Raw genomic sequence first — 14,297 nt, 5'->3', positions numbered from 1 at the left:
TTCCAGATTTGTTTATCGGCACATCACATATCTTCATTAGTCATAGTGACCGTGGTACAACTAAGTAAATGGATCGAAATTCACATAGATCATACTTTTCTTTTCATATATGTCCTATTAGTGCATTGAAAATTCTAACGAGAAGTTATCACTTCATTCAACGTTCATTTTAATAATTATAGTAACAATCATGGAATCACATTTTAAATTCTTTCTCACACTTAGTAACTATCTGTCCTTATCAAGACCTTTACCTGGTAAAATATTGTATTTTAAACTTCCAGTGATAATAAATCTGAATTATGAAAACAAAACATAAATATTACTGCAATGATTAATCTATATATTATTCCATGTGTACTTTTACAAATCGGTGGAAGTTAGGCATTAACACCGTTGGGTGCCGGCTCATTGATCTAGAGGTTAGGCGTTTATGCGCGAGACCGAAGATCCTGGGTTGGAATCGCGCGTGCGGGATTGTGGATGTGCACTGATATGTAAGGACGAAACAGCCGTCCAGTGCTTCCATGTTTTCAATAGTGATCTAATACCAATCGATTCATGATCTTGATTTTCCAGATTTATCTGCTTCTTATTTTGGGTACAACAAACTTATGTTGTAAAATAGACTTTAACAAAATAGAAAGAAATATCTTTACTACAGGTCAATGTAAGAGTGCATATATATTTACTTGGTGAATAAGTGTATGTGTGCTGGTGTGTATAATTCCTATCGGTGTGTAATGCATTATAAATGATGTCTATCATTAAGAGTTTTTAATCCGTAGATTTTCCTATTGTAATGATCTTGTAATAAAAGAAGATAGAAAAATCTGAGTTGTTTTGTTATTTTCATTATTTCTATCACATTGTGTTGTTGTTATGATGCATTCTGTTCCTGTCAAAAGATATAACACACCTACACAGATAGATCAATCATCTATGATACTTGTGATTTCCAATTACCATACTCTTTAAACAATCGTATACTTGTGTATATATACATCACAAGACAATACACTTACACAAATAGAAGTTTATTCTACTCCTCTTCTTTCTCTCTGCTTGACTAGTCCAGTAACGTCCTCTCTATCAACTTGCTCCTGCTGATTTGTTTCACTCCTCTAGTCGATTTTTGTATACCAACAATGTGTAAACATGTTTGATCCATTCGTCATTATCACTATCATTATGATTATAAATACTATAACAACAATAATTTAATATATATTTACTAGGATTTGTCGAATCATACTCACTTTATTAGGATGATTAGTTTCCAATGTCATATTCGTCCCGGTTTCCCATGATGGTCTAGCATCAATTGACCGATGGTCTCAACTATTTAAATTACTATAATATCCGCAAAAATCCCTTCTGATATTCGTATAAGTCTGTTGGTATGTGTCCATATTGGAGTGACATTGTTTATCACTATTTCTGTCACACATTTTGTATGTAAATATCCATTTATATGTGTCAGGTTAACACTAATCAAAGATTTCGAGTACTGGTAATTAGTGTGATAACAACATGCGAATAGCACAAATCGAGTATTCTTTAGTGATTGCGATTTAATTAACCTTGTGATCAACAAAGGTGTGAATGAAACAATTGAATTGTAAGTTTAGGAGAAAGTAAATTATTCTGTATTTTTCCATCACTTAATAAGTATAAACACTTATCTCATAGTTATGATAGAAAGAAGGTAGTGAAAAGAAAGTAGAAGTAGTAGATGTATCTGTTATAGTTTGTAGTCTGTGTGCCCAGTTAATGTATAACGTGACGATACCGCCAATTAGAGAGCAGTGAATTATTGATCGGTCCGATGACACATAAAACCCGTGCGAGCAGCCTAGAGTCCTTATCGGTCTTGCTTCCTGCGTAATCCAGTCAGTCAAGTCCAGAACACAAATCTCAACCTCTGCGATAATAATCATTTATTACAAACATATCAGGTTTATTTAACAACTCAACACATACAGACAACTTCGTACCATAAAATAGGAAACAATATCTGTACAAGATTTAGCCAAATGTGGCTGTGAATAAGGGAGATAATTATTGACAGACAGGGCATAACTCAAGAATGGTAAACCGTATAACAACAGTTCATAGGTCAAAATAAAGCGTGTGATAAAGGGGAAATGAATATGAATAGTTTAGCTATTAAACAATTAAACGATAAACATGTACACATAGTATTGGTCCAAAAATGGATCCATAAAGTTAATATTTAATATTCTCAACGGGTTATATTAGTATCTTACTATACAATCAGTTAGTTGATTTCTAAACTCAGTGGTCATCTAAAACAGTCATTAAACCACTTATGAATCCATCAACATCCAAGTATAATTTGTTGGAAGATACTTTCGGATTCACGTTGCTGATGCGACTAAACAGACATAATTTTAAAAAGATGTTCGTATTTTCGACGTTTATTTGTTGATGTTGATCGGAATACAAAACTTTAACGAGGTTCAGTTCACGAACGAGACGAGATTAGATTGTAATAAATGGTAGTCGTCCTATATTTGAAATGTTGCCGAATCGTCTACTATTTGTCTAACTCCATGTAAACTTGCCGATTTTACATCCTAAATATTCATCTAATATTATACCGTACGCTTACTTATACGCTTACCTATACGATTACTTGTGTAGCTTTTACCTGAGAACAAATTGATGAACGACAATATCATCAGAAATATTATGGAGAGGAACTGTAAAAGGGCGCAACGGAAACTCTTGAAAATTTCGAGAGTTCTAAAAAGCGCAGTTGAGAGAAACAAGTAATTCTGTGTACATACTTCCTGTTATTCTGTGAAAATATCAGTCAACATTTTATTTAGTGCCATTCATATGAAATTCATAAGGCTTGATTGATAATGTTGATTTTACTTTGTCACTCTTCTGTCAGTCAGTCAGTCAGCTACAACTTAGGACCAGGCACATGTATGCATCGGCCCAGTTTGCCATACCTCATTAGCACAGCAGGATGAACACTGGATTCATAGGAGTGGTTAGGTCAAAGGTGGTAATATATAGGAGAAAGATTGCCATAAATATATAGTATAGGAAGAAAGAATTAGTTCATAGAAAGAAGGATATGAAGTGATTTTAATCTCTTAGTTTAAGGGAAGACAGGGAGTGTATACACCGACGCCATTGTGATCGATTCTGAGCCATGTCACCAAGGGTCTCTAACGATTGGTTACGAAAGTCACGCGGACCCCAACCAAGTAGTCTGCATTCACCAACATGGCTCAGACTAAAAGTTAGTGACTTCAGGCACTGATGCCACGTTTTGGTTTGGCCGCCCCTAACTTTATTCCAACCATCCCCTACACCGGTTAGCATTGCACGTCGCGGTAATCGGTGTTCAGGCATACGTAATACGTGGCTCAACCATCTCAGTCGATGAAGATTCATAACCTCATCAACTGATTTACCATCATTCCTTAATACCCTGCGTCTAACCTGACTATTACTTACCCGGTGATCCCAGCAGATGCGAGCAATATTTCTAAGGCATTTGTGGTCAAATACTAGTAGCTTACGGGTGTCTTCTACTCTTAAGGGACATGTTTCGCTGCCGTAAATTAAAACAGAACGAAATGCCGCGCAGTATACTCGTTCTTTTTATTGATAGACGGATATCTCGCCTCCGCCAAAGGTGACGTAAGTTGGCAAAAGCCAAACGAGCTTTTCGAATCCGTGCTGAGATTTCGTCAGACACCAACCCATTAAAGCTGATCAGACTTCCAAGATAAGTGAAGTTGTCAACGCGTTCGACTACTTCACTCCCTATCCTTAGTTCAGGTGTTGACGCAGACCAGTCCTGAAGCAACAACTTGCGTTTGGAGGGAGAGAAGCGCATCCCAAACATTCTGGCATTGTTGCTCAGTGCTACCAGAAGACTCTGCATTTTGTCAGCGTCTTCACCAAACAGGACTATGTCATCTGCGTATTCTAAGTCGATAAGTGGACCTCCTGGAAGGAGATCAATACCCGAGAATTCAGTCGACGAGAATGTTAGTTCCATCAGTAGGTCTATGATGAAGTTAAACAAAAATGGAGAAAGCGGGCAGCCTTGACGGACACCACTTGAGGTTGCAAAAGCTCTGACTCGATTAGTAGTGTTCGAGTAAAGAGACTTTACAAGGTTTATGTACTTCTGAGGTACGCCTTTCAATGACAGAAACTGCCACAGAGTCTCGCGGTCTACAGAGTCAAATGCTGCTTTTAAGTCAAGAAAGACCACCATCGTCGGACGCCGATAGGTATGCCTGTGTTCTAGAACCTGACGAATGGTGGATATGTGGTCGATGCAGCCACGACCAGGTCTAAAGCCAGCTTTGTTCTCTCGTGTTTGTAGTTCACGAGTCTTAGTTAGGCGTTTGATAGTATTTTAGATACTATGTTTGTTAAACTAATCCCTCTGTGGTTGTCACAGGATGATTTGGACCCTTTCTCATATATTGGGACGATAAGTGATTGCGACCAGTCAGATGGGATAACGTCTAATTCCCAGATCTTAGCTAAAATATTAGTCAACCTAATCGCTAAAATTGGACCACCATCCTTAAAGACCTCTGGAGTCAATCCATCTGGACCAGCTGCCCTTCCTCGTTTCAGATTAACTATAGCCTTCTCAGCTTCAGCAAGAGTTGGGGGACCTACTTCAATGTTCCATTCACATTGTCTGAGAATGGAGGGTAGTTGTAGAGTAGCTGAAGGCCAGCTGAACTGTTCTCTAAAATGTTCCACCCATCGTTCTAAACGTCTGGACTGGGAGCAGATGAGAGTATCGTCTTTTTCCGAAATAATCTCACTTACACTTGACTTATTAGTTCCAGTTTCTTTTATTAGTCTGTAAAGCTGCCTTGTGTTCCCTATAGTCGCCGCCTTTTCCATCTCTTTTGCTTTCGTTGCCCACCACTGCTCACGGTCGTTTCTTAAACCTTTTCTTAACCTAGATCTGATTTGTTGTCGCTCTTCATCATGTTCGGAACCCGATGGGACGAGCTTGGGAGAATCCATCAGTGTGACAGACCTTGAAGAAATCCACTGGTTCCTTGTAACTCTGTGGTTTAAGTCACTAATAGATGTCACTGCTGTTTCCACAGCTGATTGTATGCCCTTCCAAGCAACATCTGGGTCAGCCTCGTCTTCACAACTACCTAAGTGTGACCTCAGTTGTTCCTGGAACCTACTTTTGGTTTTCTCGTTACTCAACTCAGTTCTAACGGGTCTTTTTAATGTGGCTTTTTTGCGTCCAGTGAGGCGCAAGCAGATGCGTGCCCGTATTAGGGCATGGTCGGAGTCCAAGCAGGTACTCCAGAATGAGCGACAATCTTCTACCGACCCTCTCCAACGATGACTGATGGCAATATGGTCTATTTGAGTCCATCGTTGGTTTGGTGTAGGGGGTCGCCACGTTAGACGATGTCTCTCCTTATGCTTAAAATTTGTGTTTGCTAAAAATAAACGATTGTCTGAGCATAGCTGCAGCAGACGATCACCATTATCTGTTCGCTGTGTCGGAATACTAAAATATCCACCTAAATGCCTTTCTGTTTGGTTTAAACTGCCTATCTGAGCATTAAAATCACCTGCTACGAGTACTATGTCTGAGCGTTTAGCTTTCTGAAGAAGTTCGGACAGCTTTCTGTAAAATTCATCTTTCACTTCATCTGAGATGCAGTCAGTGGGAGAATAGGCAGAAACGACAAAAAGGCAACGACGTGTGTCCCTATCCTTCCGAGTTCTTACGTAGCCGTTCAGCCGAACAGCACATAGAAGACTGTTGACGGGGATCCACTCTAGCAGTGCTTGTCCGGCCCTCATGCTTAGTGCTATGCCTACACCTGCCAGTCCACGAGAACTTGCCATCGGGTCACCAGATACACGAAGGGTGTATCTCGTTGGCTCTCCGTTTTGCCGAGGTGAGGTCAAGTGAATGACCACACTGGAATCCTGTATGCGTGTTTCGGAGACACAGCACACGTCAATGGTAAAAGACTCTAGGATTTTATCCAAGGAAGCCTGCTGACCGGTTTGACATAGGGTGCGTACGTTGAAGGCTCCAATTTGTAGTTTGGAGCAAGGTTTCAGTAGACCTGGGACAGTGTTTTGCGCACTTGAATCGTTGGCTATGGTGACACTTGAGGTGGAAGCCGAGAGAGGAAATTTAGAGTTGAAAGTCGATGTAGGAGGAATAATAGGAATTGAAGAGGTAGGTTGATTATGAATACAGTGGTCTTGAGTGCTGTTAGAAGTATGAGGGCGGTTATCACTTCCCGGTTGCCCACACCGTGGAAGGGTTGTTCTGAAGGTACCTGAAAAGGAAATTGGATTAGAGGTGGTCTTAGTGACCTGAGAGCGTGACCTCAGTGCCCAAGGGACAACTGCTTGAGGTCGGTCACACACAACTTTGTTATGGGTAATTTTTGTGTTAGCTCCGTACGTATTGAGACCTTACCGCCGGAGACGGATATCCGTGGGATAAGGCGAGGTGTGCATTTTTAGGGTCCACCTTTTCTAACCCCACCGCTCTTTGTGGGAAGGCAGCATTGCTGTCATGCTGGTTATCTGAAGGAAACACCTTACTGCTGTCACACCTCTGTACAGTCAGCAGTACGACTTCGCCTTCGAACCTTGGGTTTGTTGCTTTTAGTCTTACCGCTCTTCAACCGACCTGTCTGACATGGTAGGACCTTGAGGAACGGTTGTTCCAGCCAGTATAGCTCGGTTGCTTCATCACGATAGGCAAGCTCGACCACCACGTCAAGGTAGCAACAACGGTCAGGCTCCAGTCTGGACGTACGGGAAAATCGACGATGACATCCAAGGTATGACACTAGAAGTGTACTGAACGGTAGCAGGACGTGGATAATTCCATATGTTATCAGGGTTGTCGCGCGTGTATGCGCCCAAATCAGAGGCCTCCTGCGGCAAACGATATTTACACGTTAGAAGAGTGTTCGGAAGTTTAGATCTAAATAATTCATCTTTTGGATAAGAATCCATGAGCACGAGCTTTAAAATTGAGCTATTGTCAAAAGATAATTGACTACCACACTGACTAAAAAGTATTTTGTTCTGAAATTGATCATCCATTTTTCGACGCTTAGAAAATAATGTTTGAGTGACAAATGGAGGGTTTAATATTATATCACCGTTTTCAGTCGTTGGTGTCTGTCCAATTACTAGATGTAATAAATTGCATGAGGACGTCTTATATAACCAACGTCCATTAACATATACTGGCAAACTGTCCATCGTCTTTAAATGAGTTATTTCAAATGTACACTCAGACGATTCAACGTTTTGTACATAGTTTGAAATACATAACATAAACAACTAAACACACAACGTGTTATGTTTGACCACACTCTGATTTGTATAGTGCACACACATACTTTTGTGTACTTCCGAACACACTTGCTGTTTTAGCAAAACCAACGAGAAAGCTGACTGCATGAATCGAATTGATTTTCGGATCATGAAGCTCCAACTTCTAATCCAACTCAGCAGTGATATGCAAAGTCGTGCAGTGAGCTGCACGACAACGTTAAGAAAATAGTTGACGTCACAAATCTGTCTCTTACTATACATGAGACTCACAGAATATAATTAGGCACCTCAGAACCAGTGTACAACTGCTCACCAGCCACAATACATCGAATATCGAACTGATGATTATCTGAAAGCAAATGACATCAACAACTTTAGATGTACTTGTGACGTATGCTATGACATTTCAGTTGACTCTGAAGACGAAGTGCATGTTGACGTGCAGCTGACAATCATGCAGTGATCATAAACGTCTCTTCAACACTTGTCAGACATTTGTATTTACCTATGCCTCACATCGTGTTTGACAGTGGAAAATCTGGCATATTTTCAAACAATTCTACACCACTCTGAAATTTTGACTCAGATTATTATGGTTGTTGTTATCTCAGAAAGAGCTTACAAGTAACATTCATTTCATTACAACCCTTGTCAATATGTTATTTGATATATCATTTCCATGTGAGTGATATTTGTTACCGTTTTTCTTTACTCAGAATCAGACACATCGATTTGTAGTGTTAATGATTTTTGGTATATCATAAGTATATACGGATATAAATGCATCTAGAATAGACTCATTCACTGGGATCCACAACAAGAAAACTGGGTATCCGACATTTTGTGGCTGGTTGTAAGAAACATAAGAAGCTCTCCAGTATTTAATCACCAACTCTACTCAATGCTCAGTGTATTTGAAACAATCAAGTCGAAACTCGGTATTTATGCCTTCAAATATATTGTGCATTTCGATAGACAAACTTACTCAATCTCAGTGTCATATAATCTATGCCAAACATTCTTTTCCATCCCTCTGTGTATTTCACTGACCTTATTCTCAGGATTAATGTGGACAATTCTTCCACAATAATTACTCAATCCATCTCGTTGGTTTCCAGTTCAGATAGATAGCAGGTTGTCTCTCTTTGTTTTCTACATCCATTTTCGTAGGCAGTAGAACTTATCAAAACTCCTTAAACATTGCACGATAATCACACAGTTCATGTTGTCGATTTCCGGAATAAGCGTTTGCGAATTCCATCTTCAAACCGTTTCCCACATATCTATCTATCTATCTATATATATATATATATATATATATATATATATATATATATATATATATATATATATATATCTGTGGTATTTGTATGAACTAATGATTTCTTCGTACTCGATATCTGCCCGATTTTGAATTCTAAATAAAATACGTCCGTTTGTGCTCGCTTAGTTCCATTTGGTCTTATTCGCGTTATTTTGCGGATTACTAGTTCTCATTGTAGGATCCAAACCACGTTTGGACTGCTGGACAGCTGCCTGGATAAGTTCGATACGCGCCCTCGCCCGTTTGAGATCAAAACAAGGTAATGGGGTAAGATAGCGGTTCTATAATTTATCATAAATTTAAGTATACATTATTACCTAAACAAATATAACCACACAGCTATCCAACCAATAATTGTTTAATTGATCAAATCTAAACTACAATAAATAAGAAAGTTGATAAAGAATGCAAGAAAATTACCAATCACCACAAATAAATGTTATTCTATCCTGTCTGGATAGATCACGTACAGATTCGTTCAAAAGGTAATAATTGGTCACTCTATAACACAGTGTTTTCAATTCTGGAAGAGTGCTTCAATTCACAACCAAAATGCACAATTCCAGTCAACACAGGTTAAGCAATCAAAAGCAGGAACCAACCAAAATGGCTGCCGCTCAGATTTAGTATAAAGTAAAACAACATAAGTGCAGTTCGGGAAGAAACATGGGGAATTAGTGAAGGTGTGGTAAAAACAAAAAACTATAATAAAATACAAAGATTAACAATCCAAATGTAGTCCAAAAGTTAACAATGTACAACTAAGAAGATCAATAGGAACAAAGTGCAAGTATATACATGGAGGGATTTTCACAAACACACAAGGCATTCAAAATGGATCTTACACCGGCCCCCAAAATCCCTCCATATCACACAAGCTACCTTGATGCCTACGGTCATGGTTCATTATATAACATATCACACCATAGGAACGAGTAGGACTTACAACAGTACGCCTACTCGACCTAACTACATCAATAACAACAAAGACTAATCCAAAGCTTCAAGGAGACCTACTTCTCCTGTTCTCTCGTGATCAACAATAACAGTCTTGGTATAGACCTAATCACTCTTCCCCAAATTACACCCATGCTGTTGGATGAGGACCTCGCTGACAATTCAATATTTATCTTCTGCTGATTCGAATGTTGCACAAACCTCCTTAATTCAGAATCTGCTCCCCTGAAGCTTGACGCACTATCACTGTAAATCTCCGGAGGTTTCCTTCTTCTCCCAATAAAACGTAATAAGGCCATTATAAATGAACCAGTAATCAAACTATACATCAGTTCAATATGTATTGCCCATGTTTGCAAACAAGTAAACACATATCTATATCCTTTTTCTAATGACCTTCCTATGTGTCCTGGTTCTTTATGACAATGTCTAATTATCGTTTCCGTCACTAAGTGTCGACTGGGTAAAATTACTGGACGTTCAAAAGCATTCAATAATTTTGAGTAGCTTAGACGACCTGTAACACAGAGTAACCCATCAAGCATTATCGGTGATAAACCTTTCAGATCATTATGACTTACTACTTCACTTCTGTTTCTAAATTCACTAAATAATTCTCCACACACTTCCTTTTGAACCATCAATAAATTCTCACCCTTGGCGATGTCAGGCTCCTTGACCTTTAAACATCCTAGATGAACGGATCCTTCATGACTCGGTGAACGAAGCACTATCAGAAATTCTATGAACCTTCTAAGCCAGGCTACGGCCCCTACTAATTTCAACCACTCGGATTTATAAGAGAGAATAGGTGACATGTTTTGCTTTATACTACTCAAGTTAACCACAGCAATTTTTCTAAACTCAATATCGTCAGGAGTAGGTTCCGGGCAGTCAGTGATTGTTATATAAAATTTGTCATGCGATAAAGTAGGACATTTGAACCAATATTCAAGATCGATCATTTTTTGCATACTTCCTCTACATAATAATTCACTTATATGCTTAACGAAACTCTTTGCTTGATCACAATTGGGAATGGATATCAAGCAATCATCAACATAGAAATTATTCTTGACAGCATCTACAACATAACCATCATAACCGTCAGAGAATATTTGAGCCGTCTTATTCAAGGTAAAGTTCGCACGAAACGGCGATATGGCACTAAACGGATGAGATGTTATTTGAAACTCAGATGGTTCCCTCGACATGTCTCCCTCCTGCCACCACAGAAATCTTGAAGCTCCTCGATCAGACTCAGAGACCAATTGCATGAACACTTCTTCAACATCTGCAGGGATTGTAACTGCCTCCTTGCGAAAACTTAATAATATACACATTAACTCATCAGTGGTATCGGGTTCTTGATAAATCATATCATTTGTGGAAAACCCTGCAAACTCGGCGGCACAATCAAGGACCACTCTAAGTTCCTCTGGTTTTTTCATGTTCAACACTGCATGATGAGGTAAATACCCTCGAGGGCGATAATTAGGCTGCAAATATATTTTAAGGACCCTCTCCGCATAAGTCTTAGTAAAATTACTTTCAATACTTTTGATGTACCTGATGTTCAGGCTGACGTCCTTCGACAACATACCTTTCAAACTTTGTAATCTACGGTTTGCTACTTCATAATTATCCATTTTCATATTTGGATTCTTTTTCCACGGTATAGAAACTACAAAATGACCGTCGCCGAAGTGCGTGCCCCCTTCCACAATCTTTATAGCCCCCTTGTCGTCTACTGATAATGATTTATCACTTGAATAAGCATCTGAAAACTCATCATAAAGCTTACGTATTTCGTTCTCCAGTGTCTGTACCTTACTGATATGATTAACAACTCTTTTCCTATATTCCGAGCATGATGGCTTATCATTTACGACGTTGCCTGTCGAGTCAGTGTGCAGCAGAACGTGATGTCTCTTCTTACAACTGTCAACGTTACAGAGCCTTGTCATCTTACATTCATTAATCTTATGTCCTTGTCTAAGACAAACAAAACAGATACCCTTGCTTTTAGCGTGAGACCATCGGTCTTGGACTGTAAGCGCTAAGAACTGTGGACATTTATCAATAGCATGGTCGTAGGAACACATACTGCATTTAGTTTTCGTCGTCGAACTATTCCCTTGCACCGATTTCACGTGGCAGTTCGTCTTCACGTTATGTCCTTTTCTTGAACGGTTTGCTAACCGTCCAAATCTACTACAAGCCACTCTCGCACGCGATGCGATAAACTGAGTGAGCTCGTCGAAGGTCGGTTCCCTGTTATCTTCAGTCAATTTATCCACCCAGTCCGCCCACTGGGCTTGCAGAGATTGCGGCAAGGGTCTCACTATTCTTTCCAAGGTAACTAAGGTATTTAGATCAGAAGTATAATTCATCTGCTCCAAGACCATGGCACAGTTTTCCATCTTAATAGCCAAATTTGATAGTTGGTCCCCGTCAATATACTCAAAATTCGCAGCACTGAATAAGTCCTCTAGTGTTTCTCGAGCAATTACGTGAGGCTGTCCGAAAAAACGTTTTAAAATCTCCCTTGCTCTTTTATAGCCAGAGGATGCCTCCATCATGACGCAACCTTCAATAGCTGTTTTAGCCTTGCCCTTACAGTAGTGTATCAAATAGAGTAAGCGCTGGCTATCATCCGTGACTCTTGACGCTACATACGTCTCAAATTGCCTTATAAATTTCCAATAACCTCTTGGCTCTCCATCGAAATAACTCAATTCAACCTTTGGTAGCTCTGGGCCAACAACGTGGACTATAGGCGACATGCTCTTTCCTAGTAATTCAGGCCTTTGCTCCTCCTTTAAACTAAGATTTTTTACATCATCTGACATCGAATTAAGGCTAGAATCACTGCCATGATAATTAACCCTATTTAAGTCTGAACCATGACCCTTAAGGACATCAAAAGGTACTTGCTTGACGATAGGGGATTCTTCGTTAACATCGACGAACTTTGAGCCTGATCTCCGACGACGATTAACTGGCATTATAAGCGACACGACCAATTATTTCCAGAAAATCCGTGAACGATTACCAAACGACTTTGACCAATTAATATTTGTTTAGAACTGTAGGATCCAAACCACGTTTGGACTGCTGGACAGCTGCCTGGATAAGTTCGATACGCGCCCTCGCCCGTTTGAGATCAAAACAAGGTAATGGGGTAAGATAGCGGTTCTATAATTTATCATAAATTTAAGTATACATTATTACCTAAACAAATATAACCACACAGCTATCCAACCAATAATTGTTTAATTGATCAAATCTAAACTACAATAAATAAGAAAGTTGATAAAGAATGCAAGAAAATTACCAATCACCACAAATAAATGTTATTCTATCCTGTCTGGATAGATCACGTACAGATTCGTTCAAAAGGTAATAATTGGTCACTCTATAACACAGTGTTTTCAATTCTGGAAGAGTGCTTCAATTCACAACCAAAATGCACAATTCCAGTCAACACAGGTCAAGCAATCAAAAGCAGGAACCAACCAAAATGGCTGCCGCTCAGATTTAGTATAAAGTAAAACAACATAAGTGCAGTTCGGGAAGAAACATGGGGAATTAGTGAAGGTGTGGTAAAGACAAAAAACTATAATAAAATACAAAGATTAACAATCCAAATGTAGTCCAAAAGTTAACAATGTACAACTAAGAAGATCAATAGGAACAAAGTGCAAGTATATACATGGAGGGATTTTCACAAACACACAAGGCATTCAAAATGGATCTTACACTCATAATAATTCAAATCCTTCCACTTTTCACAAAACTTTAATATATATCTGTTTGCATATACTTGGTCTTTACTGATAATCGTTGTAATTCCAGTCAGTTTAGTCACGAATGTCCACCACTACATATTAGACCAGGCTAGAAATTACACTTTAACACGTGTAGAATTGTTATCAGGTAGAGAGAAATCGCGAAACAGAAGGAGTACACTTTTTTCTCATGAACTACAGAGTTTGGCGTATTCAAACCCGTAAAGCGAACGAAATTGTTTACAACAACACAATCAATCAACACGATTCTCTTGGACACGTCAGATTCCCGTGACTTGTGAGGGTTACGTTGAAGAATAAGATGTAATGGTGACTAGATTTGCGTTCATGTTGTATACCAATGATTGGCAAGAGATTATTTAATGGGAACGTGCGCAGTTAACATTTCAAGCAATCAATAACTGAGAACAGCTAAGTATCAGTAAGAAAGAATGCACCTCAGAAATTGGTAACAATTTATTTGAATACACTGTGTAAATACATGTGGTTCAGTTTGTGGATGTGATAACTAGCCCAAACGAAGCATCTCCATGCCTCGTCGTTCACCTGAAACGAGAGCGAAAAAGCATCTTCAAATTCTTTCACATTTTCTGTTCTCAACAAATAGCAACATGAAATCAACTTACGTGGCAGTGTCTCATCGGAGTTGCTTCCAAAAACCTGAACTAATATTGACAACACCAACACTGCTTGCAATAAACATTGGATGAGACGCGATTTATAGCTGATTGTCGACATTGTTCTCTTGCTGATTTCTAATGTTATTGTAGAGTATAAATAGATTTCACTGGTCTTGTTACAAACCAATGATCAGCAAGAGAATTATAAGTCAACAACTATTG

The 14,297-nt window shown here is 39.1% G+C and overlaps 1 protein-coding gene across 1 annotated transcript; it reads right to left on the bottom strand.

Moving 5' to 3' along the window:
• Nucleotides 1-264: 264 nt before the first annotated feature.
• On the bottom strand, nt 265-13,443 carry MS3_00008652 (uncharacterized protein). The gene is made up of 4 exons (XM_051216992.1): nt 12,981-13,443; nt 12,878-12,937; nt 9,004-12,841; nt 265-8,967 (listed from the first exon to the last, which is right to left on the bottom strand). The coding sequence occupies exon 3, from the start codon at nt 12,649-12,651 to the stop codon at nt 9,700-9,702; it is 2,952 nt and encodes a 983-aa protein (XP_051065621.1). The 5' UTR covers nt 12,652-12,841; nt 12,878-12,937; nt 12,981-13,443; the 3' UTR covers nt 265-8,967; nt 9,004-9,699.
• Nucleotides 13,444-14,297: the final 854 nt, after the last annotated feature.

Source organism: Schistosoma haematobium, chromosome 6, assembly GCF_000699445.3.
Source record: "Schistosoma haematobium chromosome 6, whole genome shotgun sequence".
Lineage (NCBI taxonomy): Eukaryota > Metazoa > Platyhelminthes > Trematoda > Strigeidida > Schistosomatidae > Schistosoma > Schistosoma haematobium.
Note: the sequence above shows the minus strand (reverse complement) of the source record. Positions and strands in the feature narration are given on the sequence as shown.